This window comes from Pseudopodoces humilis, chromosome 1, assembly GCF_049639895.1.
Source record: "Pseudopodoces humilis isolate 2021_Gansu_Grassland_sample_001 chromosome 1, ASM4963989v1, whole genome shotgun sequence".
Lineage (NCBI taxonomy): Eukaryota > Metazoa > Chordata > Aves > Passeriformes > Paridae > Pseudopodoces > Pseudopodoces humilis.
In genome coordinates this window covers 122,064,107-122,084,932 of record NC_142200.1, presented here as the reverse complement: position 1 = coordinate 122,084,932, position 20,826 = coordinate 122,064,107, and the positions used below count along the sequence as shown (strand labels likewise).

Genomic DNA, 20,826 nt, shown 5'->3' with positions numbered 1-20,826 from the left:
GAAATTACTTTAACATGATGTCCACTGTATTACAGGAAGGAAGTGCTTGTAATCCAATGTGACAATAACGGTGAACAGACAATCATTTATCATTAAATAGTTACATATCTCTTTCTTGGAAGAAGGTCAATTTTAACCTTTATTTATGAACAATAAATTGGAAATGATTTATAGTGTAGTACATTTATCTACAATTACTCATTTTATCATAAACACCTTTATACTTTGCTCTTTTAAAGCAAGATCAGAAAGTCTTGACAGGTAAATTGCATTGAGGCCCATCTTTGAAGGGTTTGGAATTTTTTCCCCTCTGGGAACACCACTGTACCTACATTAGGAAAAACAGCCTTGGTTTCTTTAGTCATGTTTGTGTCTTTCTACCCTTTGTTGATATGATTCTCATTTAGCAACAGGAACTGTGAAATGTGGTGAGGAATAAATAGATCTCTTCTAAATAGACATTGTCAAGGAAGAGCTAAGGAAGTGAATTGTGCAAATTCTTAGAACCAAGTAACGTTTATTTCAGAAAAAGACATATTTCTCAACTCTCTATCAGAATGTACTCTAAGATGAGGTGGAGTAAACTCTATAAAAGATGGCACAAATTCTGGGAATGGATGATTAAAGATGATAATGGACTGTGATATTTGGTTGTTGTCACATTTCTTAAGAAAGATTATATACTATTTTTTTAATCATCTCTGTTGTAGAAGTTGAGCCATCATTTTAACAGTATTCAAAGGGCATTTAAGGTCAGAATCTTTTTTTACAGGTGTGTTGAATAGCAACTTGAGTTTCCTTTTTTTTTGCCTGGCAGATGTAGATGTGATTAGAAATGAAATGGAATTTTATGGGTGCATAAGTTAGCTCTTTCTAAACCAAGAGCATCCGTTGGTCACTTTGTGACTGATCTGTGGAGAAAGTGAAAGCACTGGGTATCAGCTTTTCTCTGAGGTGTTTCCTCAGGTGCATAGCTCTCAATTGACAGAGTGAAATCAGGAATTCCATTGGCTGCATTTCCAGACATCCTTTCCTGCAGCTGGGCTGACATTTGGTCATTCTCTCCCTAGATATGCTATGTCCAGCCCCTACTATTCCCATACTTTCTGCAGAGTGCTTCTGTCTGCGGTGATGAGGAGCTAGTGATTGTGTAGGTTTTGTGTAGGTTCTGGGGTGTGGTGGTTTATGCTGTTAAGCTGGGGGAAGTCTGCTTCATGGGGTGTATTCATCACCTTCAGCTCCTAGGACATGGTGTGAAACATGCTTTATGGATGCTACCATGGTCTCAGCATTCATTTAATCACTTGAACTTTACAGTCAGCAGAGAGACTGCTTGGCCAAGGCTGGCTATTGGGAAATCCATAGCAGTGCAAAAATTTCAGTTCAGGTGTGCTCTATCAAATCCTAATGAAGGGGAAAAAAACAAACACAAGCACATCTAAAAATTAGTGAAAATAACCTCATTCGCCAAAATAAGCTCTGGTTTCTTAGCAGCATAAGTGTGCATGGCACAAATATAAAAACCATAAGAAGGGAAGCAGTCAGGAAGAATTTTCACATTTCTGAGAAAAAAAAACGTTTTTCTGAATAGAAGAACTTAAGCTATGCTGCAGCTAGTGCAGCCTTCTGCAGTACCTTGATGAGGGTAGAACCTTGATGAGGATGATTTGGGCTAGATTCCAGTTTTTCTCATGTCAAAGCAAACAGATTAATAAATTCTTTATGGTAACAAGCCTACTCTCAGTGCTTTACCTTAAAATTAGTACTAGAGCTTCTCCATGGCAAACCTTCAATTAGTTGTGCTGCCTTTTTCTCCTAGTCCTTAATAATGCTATTATTACTATTATAATGATGCAATAATTCCTTAACATGGAATGCCAGCTCATTGATCACAAAAAGTTCTGCTTAGAGTGCAGAACTTAAACACTTACTTGCAAGTTGCCTTTTGTATTGCAGAATTTTAACTTCTTGTAATGATGTTTCCAGCCAAGTTCAAAAGCTCAGTCAGTAGGACTAAATGTGCTGAGGGTTGCTCATCTTAGGTCTGGTGAGAGGGAACTTCGGCTTTGAGTGATTAATGTGTTGAGTGGAGGCGGAAGTTTCCATATGACTAGGATTTATTTAAATGATTATGCTAAGATTCTCAAAAGGACCCAGAGAGTTTCTCGAAAAGTAATTTCTAGTGCTTGACTCCATTAGTCTACTGTGCCTGTTCCAGGCCTGGTCTGTGGGTTTCTAAAACTTGAATCTGAAAGTTGAGATGAGTTCCTACTGATTTTTGTAGACTTCTTAGTAGGAAATTTAATTTCTTGCAAAACTTAACTGAGAAAGACTCTCTCATTTGAAACTGAAGAAATGCCCACTGACTTTCTACGTATCAGATGAGATGAAGAGAGAAAAAACCAACCCACTAGTACGAAAAATGGACCTGCTGAAATGTGGAAAACCAAAAATGGGTAATAACTTTTGGCTTTTTTCAGTTTCCTGAACTGCACTTGCTAAATGCCGTCAGAATTGCATAGAAATTTTCAATGTCTGTTGTTCTTTTGACATCACAGATGAATATTTAGAAGCGTTATATTAGTGTCTGGAGTATTGCAGAATGCAGAACCATTTTTTTTCAGTGTTTATTTAGAATAATAATCACAGAAAATATCTTCAGCTAATGTACTGAGAAAGTTGCTGTCATCTTAATAATTTCTATAGTTTGCTTGTCCAGTTCTTAAAACTTACAAAAGCAAATGTATGTCAGAGTTAGGAGAAATGTCTTTTTCCTGTACTCACAATAATAAATCCATAACTCTACTTACTGATTGAGTTGACTGAACCATAAATAAACTGAAGAAAATCTGCTATATTTACAGCTGGTAAAAAGACTTTTGAATTCAGCAGTGTCTCTCACTTAAGTGTAGTAGCTTGCATAGAAATGTGTTTTTCTTATGTAAACTATTATATTTTTATTCTTTAAAATTTTGTTAATCTGAAGTCATATAAGTATACTTAGTGTAAAGTACACTGGTAAGAATTTTGTTAATGAGCACTTGAAGTGAAAAAGGTGATTTTCTTATCTCACTGAAAAGAACCCTAATTAAACTTTATTTTCATTGTGTTTGGTATCTAGATAAATCTGGATTAAAATCTGTTCTTAGTATTTTTTCTGTTCATTCTGACTTTGTATCTTCCTGAAACATCAAATTGACTCCCTCTGGTGGTTGAAACATGGTCTCTGCATTCTAAAGAGAGCCTTTCAGAGACCCCTCCATTCTGGAGAACACAAATTACAAGTAATATTTTCTAAGTTTAGTGTTACATCATTATGAAAACCAGAAAAATAGTTTTTCTTGATCTCATACAGTGTAGCATTAGTGGTAGGTTGGTATTGCTGTTTTAAATTTCAAGAAGAGATTTACAGCCCTTCTTCAAGAAATCATACTAGATTGTCAAAAGAAAGTAAACACAGATATGGACAAAGTAGGCTTGAAATCATTTACTGTGGTGAAAAATGAAAAAAATTGGAAAGGTGCTATTTAGATAAGTAGTGTAATAGTAATGATGCTAAGTGTGTCACATGATCACATGAACAAAGTCTTTTATACCTAGCTTGGGATTTTTTTTCCAGTTTAAATTTTAAAATCAAAATTTATTTGATTTTAAAAATAAACATCTAAGAGTTTATCTTTGCCAAGACACACTTTTAGTATAAAAGGAATAATTCTTCAATATTTGGATTACAGCTCTGAACGTGAGATGTCTGCCTCAGTTTTTCAAGTAATTCCCCCAAATCCCAAATGGCAAGATATAAGAGAGATCTTTTGTGATTACTTACTGCAAATTATTATGGTTTGGATCTATACAAAACCACAACTGTCTTCACATTAATAAGACAAAAATATAAGAAAGCATCCTAGAAGATTGGCATTTCCTTGCTTGTGAGTTCATAGTGCTTTTTGTATATTTTATGTAATCTCTTTTGCTGGAGTGCCTGCCTTATGTAAGGTCCCAGTAATGGAAACGAGTCCATCTGCATGGTAGTCAAGGTTATTTCCTGAAAGATATATTCTGTCTGCAGCAGAAAATAAATTGGATGAAGGTCTTTAAAACCTTCACAGTCCTTCCATCAAGCTGAGAGGGACCTTCCTCAGAAGGTCCTCATTCACTTTCTGTAGAGCAGCCTGTCTTCTCTGCCTACTGACTCATTATCCAATTTTGGGGCTTGACTGATGCCTAAAATTCCCATCAGCTCTATTAGCATTTCTGCTTTTCAGACTCTGCCCCTCCTGATTGACTGCCACCATCTAATAAACCCTACCTTTCCTTTGCTTGGAAATCATCACTGGGACTTGTCTTTTCCATTCATTAGCCCTGCCTTACCCGCAGTGTTTTCTCTATGAACGTTGTCAACTCTTCTGCTGCTAGGTATCAGTAATCTGGCAGGAAGACTTCTGAGAAACAGCATGCCAGCAATTTAGTGTTATCTATTCATTTTGTTGCAGTCCCTCTGCAAATATGCTCAGTGTTTTATGTGAGCAGAGGGAGAGAAAGTCCCATGAGTGTGCTGCAGTTCAAGGCAATGTGGTGCAAAGGGGAGCAGAATAGGAAAAAATGTATAATACAAGCAGATGCATTTTTGTTCATAAACATCTGCAACTGTTAATTCTGCACAGACCACTTAAGAGCTTTATTTCTGAACTAGCACAGTAAGTAATATTGTGTTGCCACTTTCCAACTGGCATGACATTTACTATCTCATTAGAAAGATTCTTTAAAAGGCATTAATATCCTTCTGTCAGATTTTTCCCCTCCTCTGGGGGAGGTTTCTGTGCTTAGGATCAATGCCATTTTTAGCCCAATGCTTGTCCAAGACCAGGATGTTCCATAAATATTTGTAAGAAACACTGGAATAATAATAGAAGGTATTTCTTGATTTCCTGGGTATAATGGACAGGTTGTAAGCCTAATAAGTTACTAAGAAGTGTAAGTGCTAGATTTTGCTATGCAGTAAAAAGGAGAAAAATAATACCCCTAATTATTGTAGTGTTTCGGGGAGCACATACTTCTACAACAACAACAACAACAACAAAAGGAATTGGAAGATACTGTTTTCAATGCATTTTTGGGGTCAGTCGTCTTTTTTTCCTTAAAAAGCAAAGTTGCCAACAGTTCCTTGAAAGATTTGCCCTACATCTTGCCTTCCAAGGGTTTTGTTTGGAGCACTGGCTGTCACACCCCTGAAATAGCAATGCTATTTGGGGATACTCTTTCAGCAAACCTCCACCCACTGTCTTATTTGTTTGGAGCATGCTGCCCTCTGGTACTTCAGGACATACCTGCTGGCATGCCCAAATGGTAGCTGTTTTGATGCCCTTACTTCAAGGAAGAGCTTTTTCCCCCCTCCTCTCTCTCTGTCATCACCTTGGGATTAGAATAGTGGTAGCTCCACTCCTGTGAATTATTCAGCAGGTGTAAACTCAGCAATGTCACAAATGTGCCTGCAGCATTCACGGGTGGAGAAGAGATGAAAGAAAAGTTAGTGAAAATCCTAAGTGCTGGATTTATTTGGTACCCTTTGCAGCAGTCTCGTATTGCCTCTGGATCGGTGCTGAGGCAAAGACTGCAGGTCTCTAGAACCCTCCATGGTGCCCTTTCAGTCATCTGTAGCAGCCTGGGGGACTTGGTATGGTGTCTTCTTATGTGCAATTATATCGATACAATTGCAAACATGTTGCCTTTCTCGTGTGGCTGTGGCATCAATCATTGTACCTGTTTTAAAAAGAGAGGTGAGAGGAACCCTTTGTGTCATGTCTGCTCCATGACTTTTCTTAGCATTTCAGGATATAATGCAAGAATTATGTATGTATGCAAGTGCACAGACACAATTATGTCACACTTTCAATTTAATTAGTTATGTTTTTATTGCAGTGACTGGAAGATACTGATAAGCTGGTACTTGCTGACTTGGAGACATTGTAGCTATGTAGTTCTTTACCCACTGAGTGGTGCTGCCACCAAATCAAACCTGAGTCAGCATCTTCGCAGGGTTCTCACTATCAGTGGTACTGATATGTGCACAGAAGATCTACATCTGTTTTATAGAATGCTGCTTTACATTCTTCCCTGGCACTTTTCTGTGCATGGATACCACACAGAAGACATATTAGTGTCTAAATGGTTAACCTGATGCCATAACTAACAATGATTTATTATCATTACCTAATGGAATCATCAGTATGTCATAGATTTTGGAACCGAGAATAAAGTTACATAGAAATTATACATTTTAACTCTATGTGCATTTATCTTTGTCCTTTTCTTATCTTGCCTGCAGCAGTAGTATCTAGAATTTAGGGTATTCATGTTCCTTATATCAAAAAGGCTTATTCTGGAAAGTGAAGATATGCCTGCATGCTGATGGGTGTAGAGAAACGTGTATGTAAGGGTTCTCCTTAGGTGAAATATAAATAAAGTAACTCAGAAGCTCAAATATAGCTCAGCTTGGATTTCTTGATAACAGATCATCCCCAGGTTTGAGTTTAAAAGTGTTTCATGTTCTGATGTGATTTACTGGGCGCATTTGCCTTTATTCCTGTGATAGAAGTCATTGGCCTGATATTTGTATGAACTCTGGCCGGCTTGTAAGTGGAACTGTCACTCGTGTATTCAGTATCGAAGAAACAGCAAACACTGTAACATTTAAAAACTTTCTGGTGATAACAAATTAGATGGCATTTATGTTTGTGCTTGTTATGAGTATTTGACTCAAAAGCCTATTTGGAGAGAAGGAATCTGATTTTAGTAAATCAATATAATAAAGCCTTTGATTTTTTACAAAAGCCAGCTAACTGTAACTTCAGTGTTGGTATTTCAAGGCCTCTCACTGATATTTTAGAAGTTTGTGGTTGTTTGAGCTTCCTTTCCAGGCCCTGGGGAAATAAGAGTATGGTAAATCAAAGCCCAGATCACTGTCTGCATTTATTTTACTTCTCATTATGACATGTATGCAAACACTTAAAAGAAATAGGAAAAAAGGTATAATCATGATAAGATCCCTTTTTTTTTTAACAAAGGGGAATACTTTTCTAGTTTAATTTATTACACTTCTCCTTAATACTATAAACTGAATTGAGTGCCTCATCAAGTTTGACAGTTCACTTACGCGTCTAATTCAGTGACAGTACTTTTTCAAATAGTTACTGACTCCTGAGAGGTAACCCAAGAAAATAACTGGAAAATACTTTTTCTCTTCTGAAATGCGTCTTAATTTCTTGCATTTTTTCTTTTCCAAGTGAGGAAATTTTAAAACTGCAAAGTGCAGCCGAATACTTAGCTGCCAAAAAAGTCACTGTGCTACCTTTGGAAGACATTTTCCATTTTCATTTGGAGTTTTTGTGCTTTCCTTGCCTGTGACAACCAAAATCCAGTGTAAGACTGAGGATATATCATGAATCAAAAATACTTAATAATATTCAGTGAAATCTAGGTGATGCTTTTTTCAGTTTGATGCACTGTGTAGCATAATTGAGAGAGTAGAGAAAGAAGCTGCTGATTTTATATATTGCAAAAAAGTTTTATAAGTGTCATCCTAAATCAGGATACTTTTGTCCCCATGCTAAAATGAGATGCTCTGAAGGCTGTCTTCTTTCATCCCTGTTCTCTTGAGAGAGGCTCTGCATCTAGCTTCTCAGGTGGCATAAAGAAGCTTTGCCTACATTGAAGTTAACAGAGGAATGACCGATTATGCCAGCTGGGAATTGAGGTACAAGACTTTAGCTACCAGAGCTGAAATGATAAAAGCATCCCATGGGAGGTAACCTAACCTTTCACAGTTTATTGATCATCTGACTTGTCCTTCTGATGTCACTAGTTATTCTTAACGTTTCAGCTTCTCGCTCCTGCCGTCTGCCACGCAGGTCTTGCTGTGGCACTGCTTCCCCCAGGAAGCTGCCAGTAGCCTCTCCTCCAGGGAACAGGCTCCAGATTAGGACATTTTCTGCACTCTTGAACACTGCACAATTGCTGTGGCAGTTCTCCTGCCAGTCTCAGTCCTCTTTAGTCATGGCTATTCAAAACCACTTTGCTCGCTTAATTTCCCAGCATCCTCACCATGGTCATGTCGCTCCTGTGTTAGCTCCTTATTTACACTGTGGCCTCACTGCCACCTAATCACTGTGCCAGGGCTGCTCTTAGATTACAGAGTGAGCAGTGTCCCTCTAATGGAGCCTCTCAGAGCAGAAATTTAACTCCTTTTCCTGTGTTTCATCCTCTGCACATGTCTTATTGCCTGGCCCATCCTGCTCTGTCCCATCTCCTGCCAGTTACTTTGTGGTTCACATGGCTGCCAAAATTTCCCTCTTACCCTCTCTTCCTTATTCCTGCAACTTTAAACCTCCTACGGCATTTCATCTTTTCAGTCATTTCAGAGATTTTTTTTTTTCCAATCTGCTTCAAAGATGCTGTTACAGCTTTTCAGGTATTGGTGCTTTTCAAGTCCTTCATGAGTTGGCACATAAATCTGGTTAAAAAAATTCTAGGTTTAAATTGTAAATTATTATATAATTTAATATCTTAAAGTATTCTCTTTATAGACTACAAAATATTACCTTTATTGGTGAGGAGATGAATCTTCCACTCTTGTCAGCATTTAGGGCTCTTTTCTATAAATTCCTTAGTGCTCTGACTATGTCATAACTGTCTGATGGCTAATTCTGCAAAAAGGGAGGGTTTTTACTTTCTTTGTATGAAGAAGCCAAATGGAGCCAGTTTCCTTTACACTAAAATGTGCAAAATTATTCTGGTTTGTTTTCATTTTATGAAAAGCATATGAAAACTATGAAAAGTACTTGGCAAGTTAATAATAACTTTGGGCTCTTTTTTTGTAGAGCAGAGCTCCAAAGAGTAGCACTGGTATAAACTCTCCTCTTTTCTTTGTAATACTTCACCAAGGTGCTTTCTGGGGTAAGGTGTGGCCATTTCTTTGCATACTGGTTCTTCTAGATTTTAGTTGGGTTTTGTGTGTTTTCAGGAATATGTTTTTATTACCTAATACTGCTGGTTGGAGAAATTTGTCATCTGTCTTTTGTGAGATGTAGTTTTAATTTAGTTTTAATGTTCCAACTTCTATAGTCCTCCTTGTTCACTTTACAAACCTTAATTGCTTCCTCTATATAAGTCTGCCTTGAACAACCACGGCAGGAGAACGAGGCTTACCAGCTTCATGCCCTGTTTCTATCACCAGCATTTTTTGCTGTCCCAGCCCAAAAGTGTAACTGAGACATTCCTTTGGGAAAAGGTTAGCTTGGATCCCTGCAGTCCCAGCAGTTCCTCTTATGTGAGAATCATGCATGTGTTAGACAAGATGGTCTATAAGCAAGTCTACTAGTATTCTTCTCGATTGCATCTCAAATCAGGAATGACGACTGTTCAGCTGATGTCAGAATCCCTTATTTAAGTTCCTGGATTTAAAGGTGGCAAAAATGTCTGCCAAGAAAGGTAACTGCCAACAAAAAAAGAAGATTGCCCCTCTTGGGAGATGGTGGTAAGAAAGCGGGCTGCTTTATTTTCTGATGTTTTCCTTTAGCATTTGTGATTTGGAAGATTTGTGTTTCTAATACATCAGGAATTGAAACCAGTCACCAGAAACTGAGATTGAAATGCCATCCCTTAGTGGAAGACTTAACAGTTGTTCAGTGTTCCCATTGTAAGGAATGGTTTCAAAATGCAAAGCCTGAGGGTTAAACCAAGCTCCTTTACCTCTTTTTACACATGCTCCAAGCATCTAAATCACTCAGCAAGAATGCCATTTTTCAAGTGTCTTATTTTCTTTCCACAGAATTTCAAAAGGCCTGTGGGAAGTGCCATCTATGAAGTATAATTGATATGGACACTCTTCTGAGACTATTTTTGTTGTTATGTTTCAAGATAAAGGCAATTGAGTATTTATAGGAAAAATAAATACATATGCCTTTTGCAATGTGTTGTAACTGAAAATTAAATATTTTTCTACTCAAATTTTGGCATATTTCCTGGAATCACTGAGCTTTCAGTAACGTTTTTAGTTAATATTCTGCAACCTACTGTTGTATTCACTGCAGCTGACATGAGCTCAGAGAGTTTGTCTTTATTTAACCTCAGAGAGGAATCCCAGGCTTGCTCTGTAGTTGGCAGAGCTGTTGGGAAGGATCTGCTGTGGACTGCAGTGGAGAGAGTAAGGAGAGGGTCTGAACTGTGCCTGCTACAGCTTTACTCCATTGGTGATATGAAAATCCTGAAGAATATGTGAAGTTAGCCTTTATTAATAAAGCCTCTGATTAATATTTGCTTTCATTATCCATCGCTTTCCTTCTTTGTCTAATATTTTTATGAATCCTGTTACTTAGATCCTGCATCCCACTGCTCCTTGTGATGTTTGAAGTTGAAGGCACTGATTAGACCATTAATTTTTTACCTGTAGAATATATATATATATATATATATATATCTGTGTACAGGGGGTTAAAAAATATAAAAAGCCCCCATGAGAATAAACATTCTGCATCACCTTTGCTCTCCAGAGACTTAAAATTGCAGTGGTGTGGTGATGATAGGAAGATGCTTCAGCTAAAAGTCAAAGCTTTTAAAGACTGATTGTCTGCTCCATTACACATTTTTTACACTGACCCACAGAGCTGCTTTGTCTCTTGTCAGCTAGTAACAAGTAAGAATGTAAATGGCCTGTGGCATTAGGACTGAAACAGACAGTAACAAACCATTCAGTTTGACTGGTGATCTTAATAGTTACTTGTTTAGAATAATTTCATGGATGAGGCCCAGCTAACTTAGTTCAAAGACAGTAATTACCCCTAGAAGTTAATATTTGCTATGTCAGCAGTTATTAGAAGTATTGGTGGTACCCTTACTGTTAGCAATATTTATGCCAGCAAATAAATGCTTGTCCTTGTTTGTTGGTAAACATTGGCACTGAAATTGAATTAAATATTATTTGATTGATTTCTGTGGATTCAAGTCTAGAACTACACAATATTTGTTTTTCCCCAAATTAACGAATGAGGTTAAGGTCAGCTTGATGAAGTAGATACTCCAGATTTATTATTTGAGTGTGTGCAAATTCTAGAAAACATGTAGCTTACCAAACTGAGCCTGGTTTCAGTTTCAGATTTTACTAATAGTGAAAGGAAATTTCTATTGTTAAAAAAATCTGAAGGCCTCCCCTCATGCTGCCTTCTCTGAAAATGAAGAAATGGGATGCTGGTCTAAGATGGCAAGAATAATCAGCCTGAGTCACTGTGCAGATCCGTAGAGGTTGATTTTCAGCCAGTATCTGCAAAATAAGCTGCAGGGTTCAGTTTGCAAACACTGTTGTGAACCAAACCCTGCGGGGCTCAGTTTGCAAACACTATTGTGAACCAGACCCTGCAGGGTGTGCTGAGCTCCAGTTACTGCTCCTAGTAAGGCTTATTATCCTGTCATAGAAGATGTAAGAAAATCCATCTCTCCCTTTTAAACATGATAAACCTTTGTCACCTACAATGCAATTAATGTTAAAAATAGAAGAGTGCTGATGATAAGATTGTGACTTGTAGGCAATGAGCCATTGTCCAAGTACAGGAGATTTATCTGGCGGGCCAGTCAGCCTACACGCTTTGCTGTCAGTTTGCTGATTGCCATTTCTCTCTGGGTTTGATGAAATATTCATGTCTTTGCTCTGCTCTCTGCAAGCACTATTGATTTCTTGTATAAACGCGGCTATATTTAGTCTAGACAAATGGAATGTGGATTGCTGCTGAATAAATGGGATGAAAGGCCGGGGGTTTGCCTGTCCGTTTCTCTTGGTCGGTGGCAATTATTTATAATCAAGAGTAGTTTTTTGTAAGTTAAAGGTGATTTTTTATAATTTAGTGATTAGTCTCAGAACAAAAGTAAGCACTTAGACACAATCATTCTGTTGGGATAGCGGGTTAAGAAGCCGAATTATGCTCTGAGGTTTACAATCACAGTTATTAAGATTTAAAAAAAAAAAAAAAAAAAAAGGGCCCGGAAAAGTGTATGTTTTCAGAAAAAGTGTGATCAGTAGAAAAGATTTGGTGCCTTTTGTCTTATTTTTATAAAATCTTTTACTAACATATTTTATTAGATACTACCGATCATACAGTTAGAATTCAGTCCTCTCCATTTGCTGCAGTTTCAACTTTTACTGCTTCAGTTTTGCTGTCTCTGCTTACTAGAATATTTCTGTTTCATTTTGGTTTTTTCCTTGGAAACAAATACAGCTGCAGCAGAGAAGAAGGAGAAAATATGCTTAAAATCTCATTCCCCAGTCATTTCCGACAGCATGTTTGTTTTCAGTTAATAATCTTATTTTCCAATGAAGATAGTGGAGGAATGGGAACTGGAGTGGATGTGTTTGTGTTTCACTGTCCTCTTGTGGATGGAATCAGAACTGCTGGGCTTTAGCAGAGACCTTCAGTTACTATTTATTTTCCTCTTGTAGATATGCTGCTTGTTAGTCTTTTGTTCTTTTGAGACAGATAAAGTTACACTCACTCTCTTTACTTGACGTGAAAACCAGAGCTTTACAAGTATTATAGTAAAAATTATCAAAACGCTCTGTTCTGCCTCCTTTTAGTCCCTTTGATTTAAGAGATGGAAAATACAGAAAATAAATCCTCCATTAAGTACTTAATTGCTGGATTAAGAATTTGTAGCATTGCTACAACAAATTGAAATAATTCATTTTCTTAGAAGCCATATATAGTGTGCTATGCACGGTGGTTACTTTTCCAAAAGCTGTATTAAAAGTTCTCATTTTGTGTGTCAAATTATTTCCCCATGTTATATGTTATTCCTTTGTTTATGGCAGGTATATTTATATGCAGTAGCCATGTAGCACTGAGTGGGTTTTCATGTGTAACGCTGTCCTCAGAAAATCTACACCCTAGCTTTGAAAAATCTTTTGCAGTGCAATGGAACTGCAGGGCCTTAATCTAACGCTGAGGAAGTGCCCGGAGTGTTTATTGTGTAGCATCAATAGTGCCTAGGAGATTTTCACTAAATATTGCTCCATTGGGCTATGACATGGTTTAAGAACTGGGTTGTGTGTTAACCTGTTTAGCAGAATATTAATCTGGGAGTATTTCTGCAGAGTGTGGAAAGGAGGTGCTGAAGTTTGCATACAGCTTAGATTGCATTAAATGTCTTGAAAGGTCTGTACATTGAAACAGTCTTTGAGTGAAGCAGGTCTTTTTCCCATAGGAATGCTCTCTGTTCTCCTTCTCTGATTATATTTAATGTGTATGTTTTGCTGTTTTCTTCCCACAGTGGATGTGAAGTCGGAGGTTCCCGTGGGCCTGGAGCCTATCTCACCGTTAGACCTGCGGACGGATCTCAGGATGATGGTTCCCATGGTGGACCCGATTATGCGTGAAAAGCAGCTACAGCAGGAGCTGCTCCTGATCCAGCAGCAGCAGCAAATACAAAAACAACTGCTCATTGCAGAGTTCCAGAAGCAGCATGAAAACCTGACCCGCCAGCATCAGGCCCAGCTCCAGGAGCACATTAAGGTAGCAACATTTTTCATTTATCCCTTACTTTATCTGCAAAATGAATATGCTTAAGCAGACACGGAAAAGGGAACATGCCTGAAAGGTTTGCCGTGACTGAGAGATGGTTTTTGAGTGCTCTTTTCTCTGTATTTGGATGATAAAGACCTTTCAAAGCAAAACTGCTGGCACCTGTGAGTGACTTGCTCACAGCAGACCAAGGCAGTACTATGAGAATCATCAAGCTCATGAAGCCACCACATCCACAAAAAATCGAACTACCTATTTTGCAACCTGCATTTTCAGCTGAACTTCAATATGGCTTTTTTTTTTTTTTTTTTTGTATATACTGTTTTTAGTATATTAAAAGACTGCTTTTTTGAGCTACTGGTTGACTTTGTAACGACAAATCAAATTGATAGGCAAGTGTACAATATTTGCATTTGTAAAACGGAGGCAGGCCCTGATAATGTTGTGTTTTCACTCTTCTCTGAGCTGCCTCATATAGTTCAAAAAGAAAATTATTTATGGGCTTGCATGCACTATGGCAGGATTGCTATAATGGATTTTGACTGGGAATTTATGATCTTGCCTTTCATTTCATTTTTCCTTCTTATCTACTTGCCATTGTGCTGCTGTGCTAAGCTTCCACTTGACGGAGCTGACAAATGCATCAGAGCACTGCAACCAGATTTGGGTGATGCACAGGCAAGGAACAATGTGAAGTTTCCAGGCATCTTTGCCAAAGGAGAAAGAAGTGAAACCAGAGCAGCAGGCTGCTACCTGACACTAGATTTCAATTTGGTGACAGCCAGTAATGCACTGTGCTGCTTAAAAGTCAGTTAAGAGATGAAAAGAAGTGTAAGCATAAAAGCAAGCGCTGATCCTCGGTAACTCAAGGGAATTGTTTTAACCAGGACTGACCTAGAAAACACTACAAACTGCACTTTCTCATGTCTTTTTGTTCTGTGCAAGTTACAACAGGAACTCCTAGCCATTAAACAACAACAAGAACTCCTTGAAAAAGAGCAGAAACTGGAGCAGCAAAGACAGGAGCAGGAACTGGAGAGGCATCGCAGGGAGCAACAGCTTCCTCCCCTCCGAGGCAAAGAAAGAGGACGAGAAAGTAAGAGCCAATGTACCATGAATCCTAATAAGAAACGAGTCTATTCCCCTTTGCATTCTCCCAGCCAAAATGAACTATGAACAGGAACCTGAAGGAAGCCTGTTCTTGTGTGAAATACGCAGGTCGAGAAGTCAAGACTGTGCTTTGAGAAGGGCAGGGCCACCCACTGCACCCACAGAAACACATTTCTGGTTTGTGTGCAGACTTGGAAAACTGCAGGAAAGCACAGTTTGACAGACTTGTATATATGCATCTCAAGAGTCAAGCTCTTTGTATAAAAAAAATGAGGAAATTTGAAAGCGTAAAGCTTCACATGAGAACTTTATGAAGAGCTTATTTCTCAATACAGAAAGCACTATGAAACAGCAGAAAATTAAATTAGTTGCTGAGCATTGTTTCAAGACTGAAAATAAAATTAAATATTTAAGAATATCTTAGGATGAGCCTTCTAAATATTTTGCTAGGACTTTTTCAAACTGTCTTGTGTTTGTTCTTGATGACATTTCATGAGGCAAAACCAAGAGTTATTTCTAGCTCATATATAGCTATAAAGAAAACAACTATGAAGGTTTGTTAAGATTTGATGCTCACTAGAGGGAGACAGATACAAATAATTCTCTTTTGTGGGGTCATTTTGAAAATCAGGTTGAAGTACAGTGTGAAGATATTCAAAATGAAGCTGCCACAAACAGATACTGTTGCTTGCTCTACCAAATGAGCACAAGTATTAACTGACTGAAGCAGAAAAGAGCCTTTTTTTTCCCTGGGTGGAAAAAGATACCACTTCAACAGCTGTAGGTGTACCATGTCACAGCCTTTAGAAATTAAGGTGTCCATGGTGCTTCTAGTACTTTGAAGAACAATGATCCCATAAAGAAATTTCCATCTTACTGACCTAGAAATGTGAGGGTGTGGAAGCTGCAGGAACAAAAGGTTCTTCTATGTAGTATAAAAAAAATCAGTCTCCATATGAACAGTTGGGCTTTATCGGTGTTCCTGCCAGAAGAAGAGCAGAGATGTGACCTCAATGGTTCCCTTCTCAATTTGAGCTTGCTGGGTGGCTGTTCAGGATGTAACAGCCAGCCAAGCAGCTTGTGACCCCTCCAGGCCCAGTTTGTTGGTAGTGATGATCTATTTAATGAGGAGAGCATGGAAGGGAGGTATGGGCAGTGGATCACATGGGACGTGCTCAGCATCTCAGCTGTGGTGTGTCAGGGTTGGGTAAACAAATAGAGTATCAGAAATGCCTTAGTGCTGCAACTTTGAAAGAAATGGGGTTTAATCCCTTTTTTTTATCACTGATTATGGGAAAGCAAAAGATTTTTTGTTTTCATACTTCTTTTTTCCTTAATGAACACTGTTTTGGCTATGAGTAAAAAAGCATGTCCCATGCTGCAAGCTTGAATTGGCAGTTTAACCTTACAATGACATGCTCTACTTTTTGCTCTGTGTTGAGCTAGCCACCAAGAGAGGTCAAAATGCACTCTCTTGTCTGCCAGACGACGCAGGTAGAGGCCCTTAAGGGGCTCCAATTAAAAGCCTCACTGCTGGCTCTTTCTGCAGTGCTCTGCTTATAACCAAGACAGTGTTCAGAGGATACTTTTGCTGTGTTACTGCTATTACTTTATTAAAAGAAAAAAACACTCATTACTAAAAATTCAAACTGACCTTTTGTAACTGTCTTTTTAGTTCCATTGTTGGTTTTGTATTTGGATTGTTGGGAACTATCAGGAAATAATTTAAATTCTTTAGATACATCTGGCCCTGGATAAATGGCCTCATCTACTGTTGAAATATTCCTTATGACTTCACTGGATTTTTGGGTCACAGCCAGCTTCAGGCTTCCACAGAGAAGCATTTAATCCAAATGCTATCTCATTTTGACTTTTTTCCACCAATAGTTTTTATATAGTTTACAAAACTTCCAGCAATAAGGCACAGACTCTGTTTTGGAGTTTGTTTTATTTAAAACGGTAATTTTTTTTTTAAAGTACAGCTAAGATGCATTTAACTCTTGTATTTCTTAGGGGCAGTGGCCAGCACAGAAGTGAAGCAGAAACTTCAAGAGTTCCTGTTAAGTAAATCAGCTACAAAAGACTCCCCAGCAAATGGGAAGAATCATTCCATGAGCCGCCACCCCAAGCTCTGGTACACGTATGTTCAGTATTAAGCTGCTTCCTTGTCTCGTGAGGTATCAGCTGAAACTTGGCAGAATGCTTTTTCAGCAGGGGAGTTGAGAGTCTGCCTCCAGAGCAAGGCAGAAGTTCAACCCAAAGATTAGTGAAAAGCCAGAAGTGTTGTATTTCTGGTTGAACTGAGGAGTATTCAGTGTTCAGTGGTGAGATGAGAACTATACAGAACAAGATTCCCTCAAAAATCTGTATAATTGCTTTTATTTCAGCTGCTTCATCTATAGTGATTATAGCTGTTGCTATCACAAGTTTTACAACTATACCTGTCATTTTTCCAAGTATCTTAAATTTTTGCAGTTAGAACACCTGTGTTTGTCTTGGATTTTGAATCAATCACAAAATGTTTCCTCTTGAAGAGATGCTGCTTTGCTTCCAGTGAAGTTGCTTGAATGGTGCTGGTAATTCACAAGGGTTTTGAGAAAGACAGTGGTCATCTAACTTTTCTGACTCATGGCTTTTAGTATCCAAATTGCATATTCTTATGATAACTTGGCCTTGACAAGAATCTGCTTAGATCATGGAACCACTTGATTTTGTTGAATCTTTCAAGCAGTTTATTGACATGTTAAGAGTTTACAGTTTTGTAGTTTTTATTCCCCACATAAATGAATCCAACAAAATGAATTCTATCTGCGCTTCTGAAAGATTTCAATGTCATGCCTGCATTGACCTTCAACAGGACAAACAGAAATACATATGGTAAACTAGATTTCCATCTTTTACTTGTTCTTTTTAAAAAGGATTGCTGAAGGTTGGCCCTTGGAGTTTGCATTCTGAGCTAACCAGAGCTTTTTGGTAAAATTATTTAATATATAGTTACATTGTGTTTGGTGGAGATACAGTAATAAATTCATTTTTTTCTTCCAAATAATGTGTAAAAAGTCTCTTGAATATGTAAGATTTCTGAACTAATAATCTGAGCTTCAGATGACGGAGTATGAGGAGCTCTACAGAGGATGCCTTCTACTACACTACAGAAAGTAGAACTTCCTCTCATGACAGAGACCTATTATTGATTAACCACACTGTGTTGGAAAGACAAGCAGAGTCTGGAAAAGGCCAAGTAAAATTATGTTTAGATAAACACAAAGTTTGAAAGTTTTTCTCCTTTCCGTCTCTAGTTAGAAATATCAAGCAAACTCCCCCCACTCAAAAAAAAGCCAGAAAAACAACCCCTGTTTCTGAGCCAAGTGATGCAATTTCTATGTGGTTGTTCAGAAAGCTCTGCACACAGTATTTCTTTCATCCAGCAGCTGTCAGAAAACACTCTTCCAGCTTGGAGCTTCTCTGCTGACATGAGTGCTATGTGCTGCAGGGTGGTATGCTCACAAAATTTACAAATTGAACTTAAAGTCAAGGTTTCATTTACCTCATCCACTAAATAATTCAGTGGAGTGGGGTATCCAAGAGATAAAAATTCAATATTTCTGGTTATTTTATACAAGCCCTTGTGCCCTGAAAATCCCCCACATTTTAATAGGGAAGGCTTGATCGATATACGTCTATTTGTGCGTGATAAACAAGCCTTAAACAGCTTTTGCTGTGTGTCAGCTGATTCATATTAAAAAGCAACCACCTGAAATGGTCAGTTCCCATAGCTGGTGGTAGACCCTGCCTGTAGATCAACATGAATCTTATCCTATGAGACTTCTGTAATGAGTGCAAAAAATGTGTTTTTGGGAATCCCAAGGAGTTCCATAACTTACTGTAAGAGTGAAATTGGTTACATGAGCCTGTGGTTTGCGCACACTTGGACGAACAAGAACATAAACACAGCTGAGACATGTACAACATGTGTGGATAGTTACTGCTGGTCACCTCAGTGACAGCTAATTTGTGACCTCTGTGTCTGCTGCAGGGCTGCCCACCATACCTCACTGGATCAAAGCTCTCCACCCCTGAGTGGGGCCTCGCCACCATACAAATACACTTTACCAGGAGCACAGGATGCTAAGGATGATTTTCCACTTCGTAAAACGGGTGAGTTAGCGTCATTTATTCGAGCGCCTTGCCCAGCAATCCTCCCACCCTTTATTTTGACCAGGCTGTCCACTAGCAAGGCATGTATTATACTCCAAAAATCCTGTTCAAGGTGATACTATGAGTAAGCTCAAAGGTCTAGACTGCATATTTCCAAGGTCAGCCTGGCCACATGGTACTGAGAGTCGGTGTTTCTCAGTGCTGACAGCTGGTGTAGGCTTCAGTTCTGATAAATTTTGTTTCTAAACAGATCATCATTTCATGGATCTTTATTTTCTCTGTCTTTCTTCTGGTTTTAATAACTCTCTCTGCCCTGCTTGGTAGATACAGTATCTGTCTTCAGATGGTATTCTGCTTTTAGACAATGTTTTTCAGGGCATTTTGAGAGGAAATCATGGAAGGAGGAGGAATTGGATGAATATTATATTTTGTGTCATTGATTGTCAGAGTTTGTGTGTCTATCACAGACTTGCAGAATATTCTGAGGTGGAAGAGACCCAGAAGGATTGTGGAGTCCAACACTTAAGTGAATGGCCCATACAGGGATGGAACCCGTGACCTTGGTGTTACCAGCACTGTGCTGTGTCCCTATACACACATCTGCATGTCTTCTGACACATAGAAAATGTTCTTTTGATGGTTTTAGAATATTTTGGAAGATCTAACAATTGAATATTTTATCTTGACAGCAGGTGAACTGTAGACTTAGCTTTTTCTGCACCACAAAGAAAGCTAGAATGGTGGTGGAGTCCATGTGGCTGTTGCCTCAGGACCTTGGTGCAGTGACTGGTATCCAGGAATGCAGGGAGACACTCAGAGGAGGGGGGGAAAAGGAAAAGAAAACATTAGATCGCTTATTGCATGAGTCTGCTGTTGAGTGATATAGTTACGTTCAGAGAGAAAGTCTGACCCCCTACCGTGCTAACAGCCTTTGAATGTGATTTAGCCACTGGGAGATTGAAAACTAACTGCAAAACTGACTTGAAAAGAATTGGCATTCGGAACCAGCATGTATTCAGAGAGAAAATCCAGCCTGTATCTAATACTTTGGGGCAGACTCTCTAAGCTCATATTATATCCCCAAATACTTTCAAAGGAATGGAAGCATGAAAAGCAGAATGCTAATTTATTCTAGCTGAATTACTTTTTGTACTACATGGTAGCAATATAACAAGATTCTATAAAATCTTGTTCGGGCTGTTCATCACAATAAACCCTTATGTGGTTCTCTGCTTAATACCACAGGATAGCATATATTTTCTATGCCAATAGACTATACATTTTCATTTTGTAGAACAAAATTCTACGTCTTCTAAATGCTGTGAATTCATCTACATGTATTTGAAATGCAAGCTTCAATTTTTCTTCCATGTTTATGTATCTTAAACATTATGATTGATATTTATGATGTGTCAGACTGTTGATCTGTAAAACAAAACATTTTCAAACTTTATAACAGTAAAGTTCTCGTGCAGCTGCTAATACTTTTATATCTCTGTGGGGGTTTCAAAATATTCCTTAATTCAATTCCCATTGTCTGCATAAGAGGACTATAATATAATTAAATCCAGATGTTTTCTATATGCTATTCCAAATATTTGGGCATGCAGTGCATCAGTTCCAAAATTGAACAAAGGACATGATGACTCTCTGAAAAGATATCTACAGAACAAATAGACAAATACTAATATAATCATTAGTACAACCGTTTCTATGACATTGACATAGTGATTCTGATAAGAAAATATAAATGAAGTGTACAGCATGTTGTATGTTACCAACAGGGGATATTTGATATCTCTCCATATCCGTGAAAATAACAACTGTTAATATCCTGTTTACACATCCAGTCTCTCTGTGTACTAGAGATGTTTAATTCCAGTCTTCAGCAACATCCCCACAAAGCTTTCAATGATTGTTCATCAGGTTGAGTGTAAAAGCAACAGGGAACCAAATTGACACAAGTCAAATGACCCTAAACTGATCTGGGTGGCTC

General features: G+C 38.2%; 1 protein-coding gene across 16 annotated transcripts in view; it reads left to right on the top strand.

Moving 5' to 3' along the window:
* Window positions 1-20,826, top strand: part of HDAC9 (histone deacetylase 9) — a 457,947-nt gene that overhangs the window by 216,650 nt on the left and 220,471 nt on the right. For 7 of the 16 annotated variants that reach the window (XM_088065227.1, XM_088064938.1, XM_088065152.1 and 4 more), the window contains 4 exons: window positions 13,312-13,553; window positions 14,508-14,658; window positions 16,686-16,812; window positions 18,709-18,830. In XM_088065227.1, coding sequence (XP_087921353.1) covers window positions 13,312-13,553; window positions 14,508-14,658; window positions 16,686-16,812; window positions 18,709-18,830 — 642 coding nt within the window. Of the gene's footprint in view, window positions 1-2,386; window positions 2,457-13,311; window positions 13,554-14,507; window positions 14,659-16,685; window positions 16,813-18,708; window positions 18,831-20,826 lie in introns of those variants that run through there. The other 9 variants (XM_088065115.1, XM_088064840.1, XM_005518860.3 and 6 more) reach the window with 4 other exon arrangements.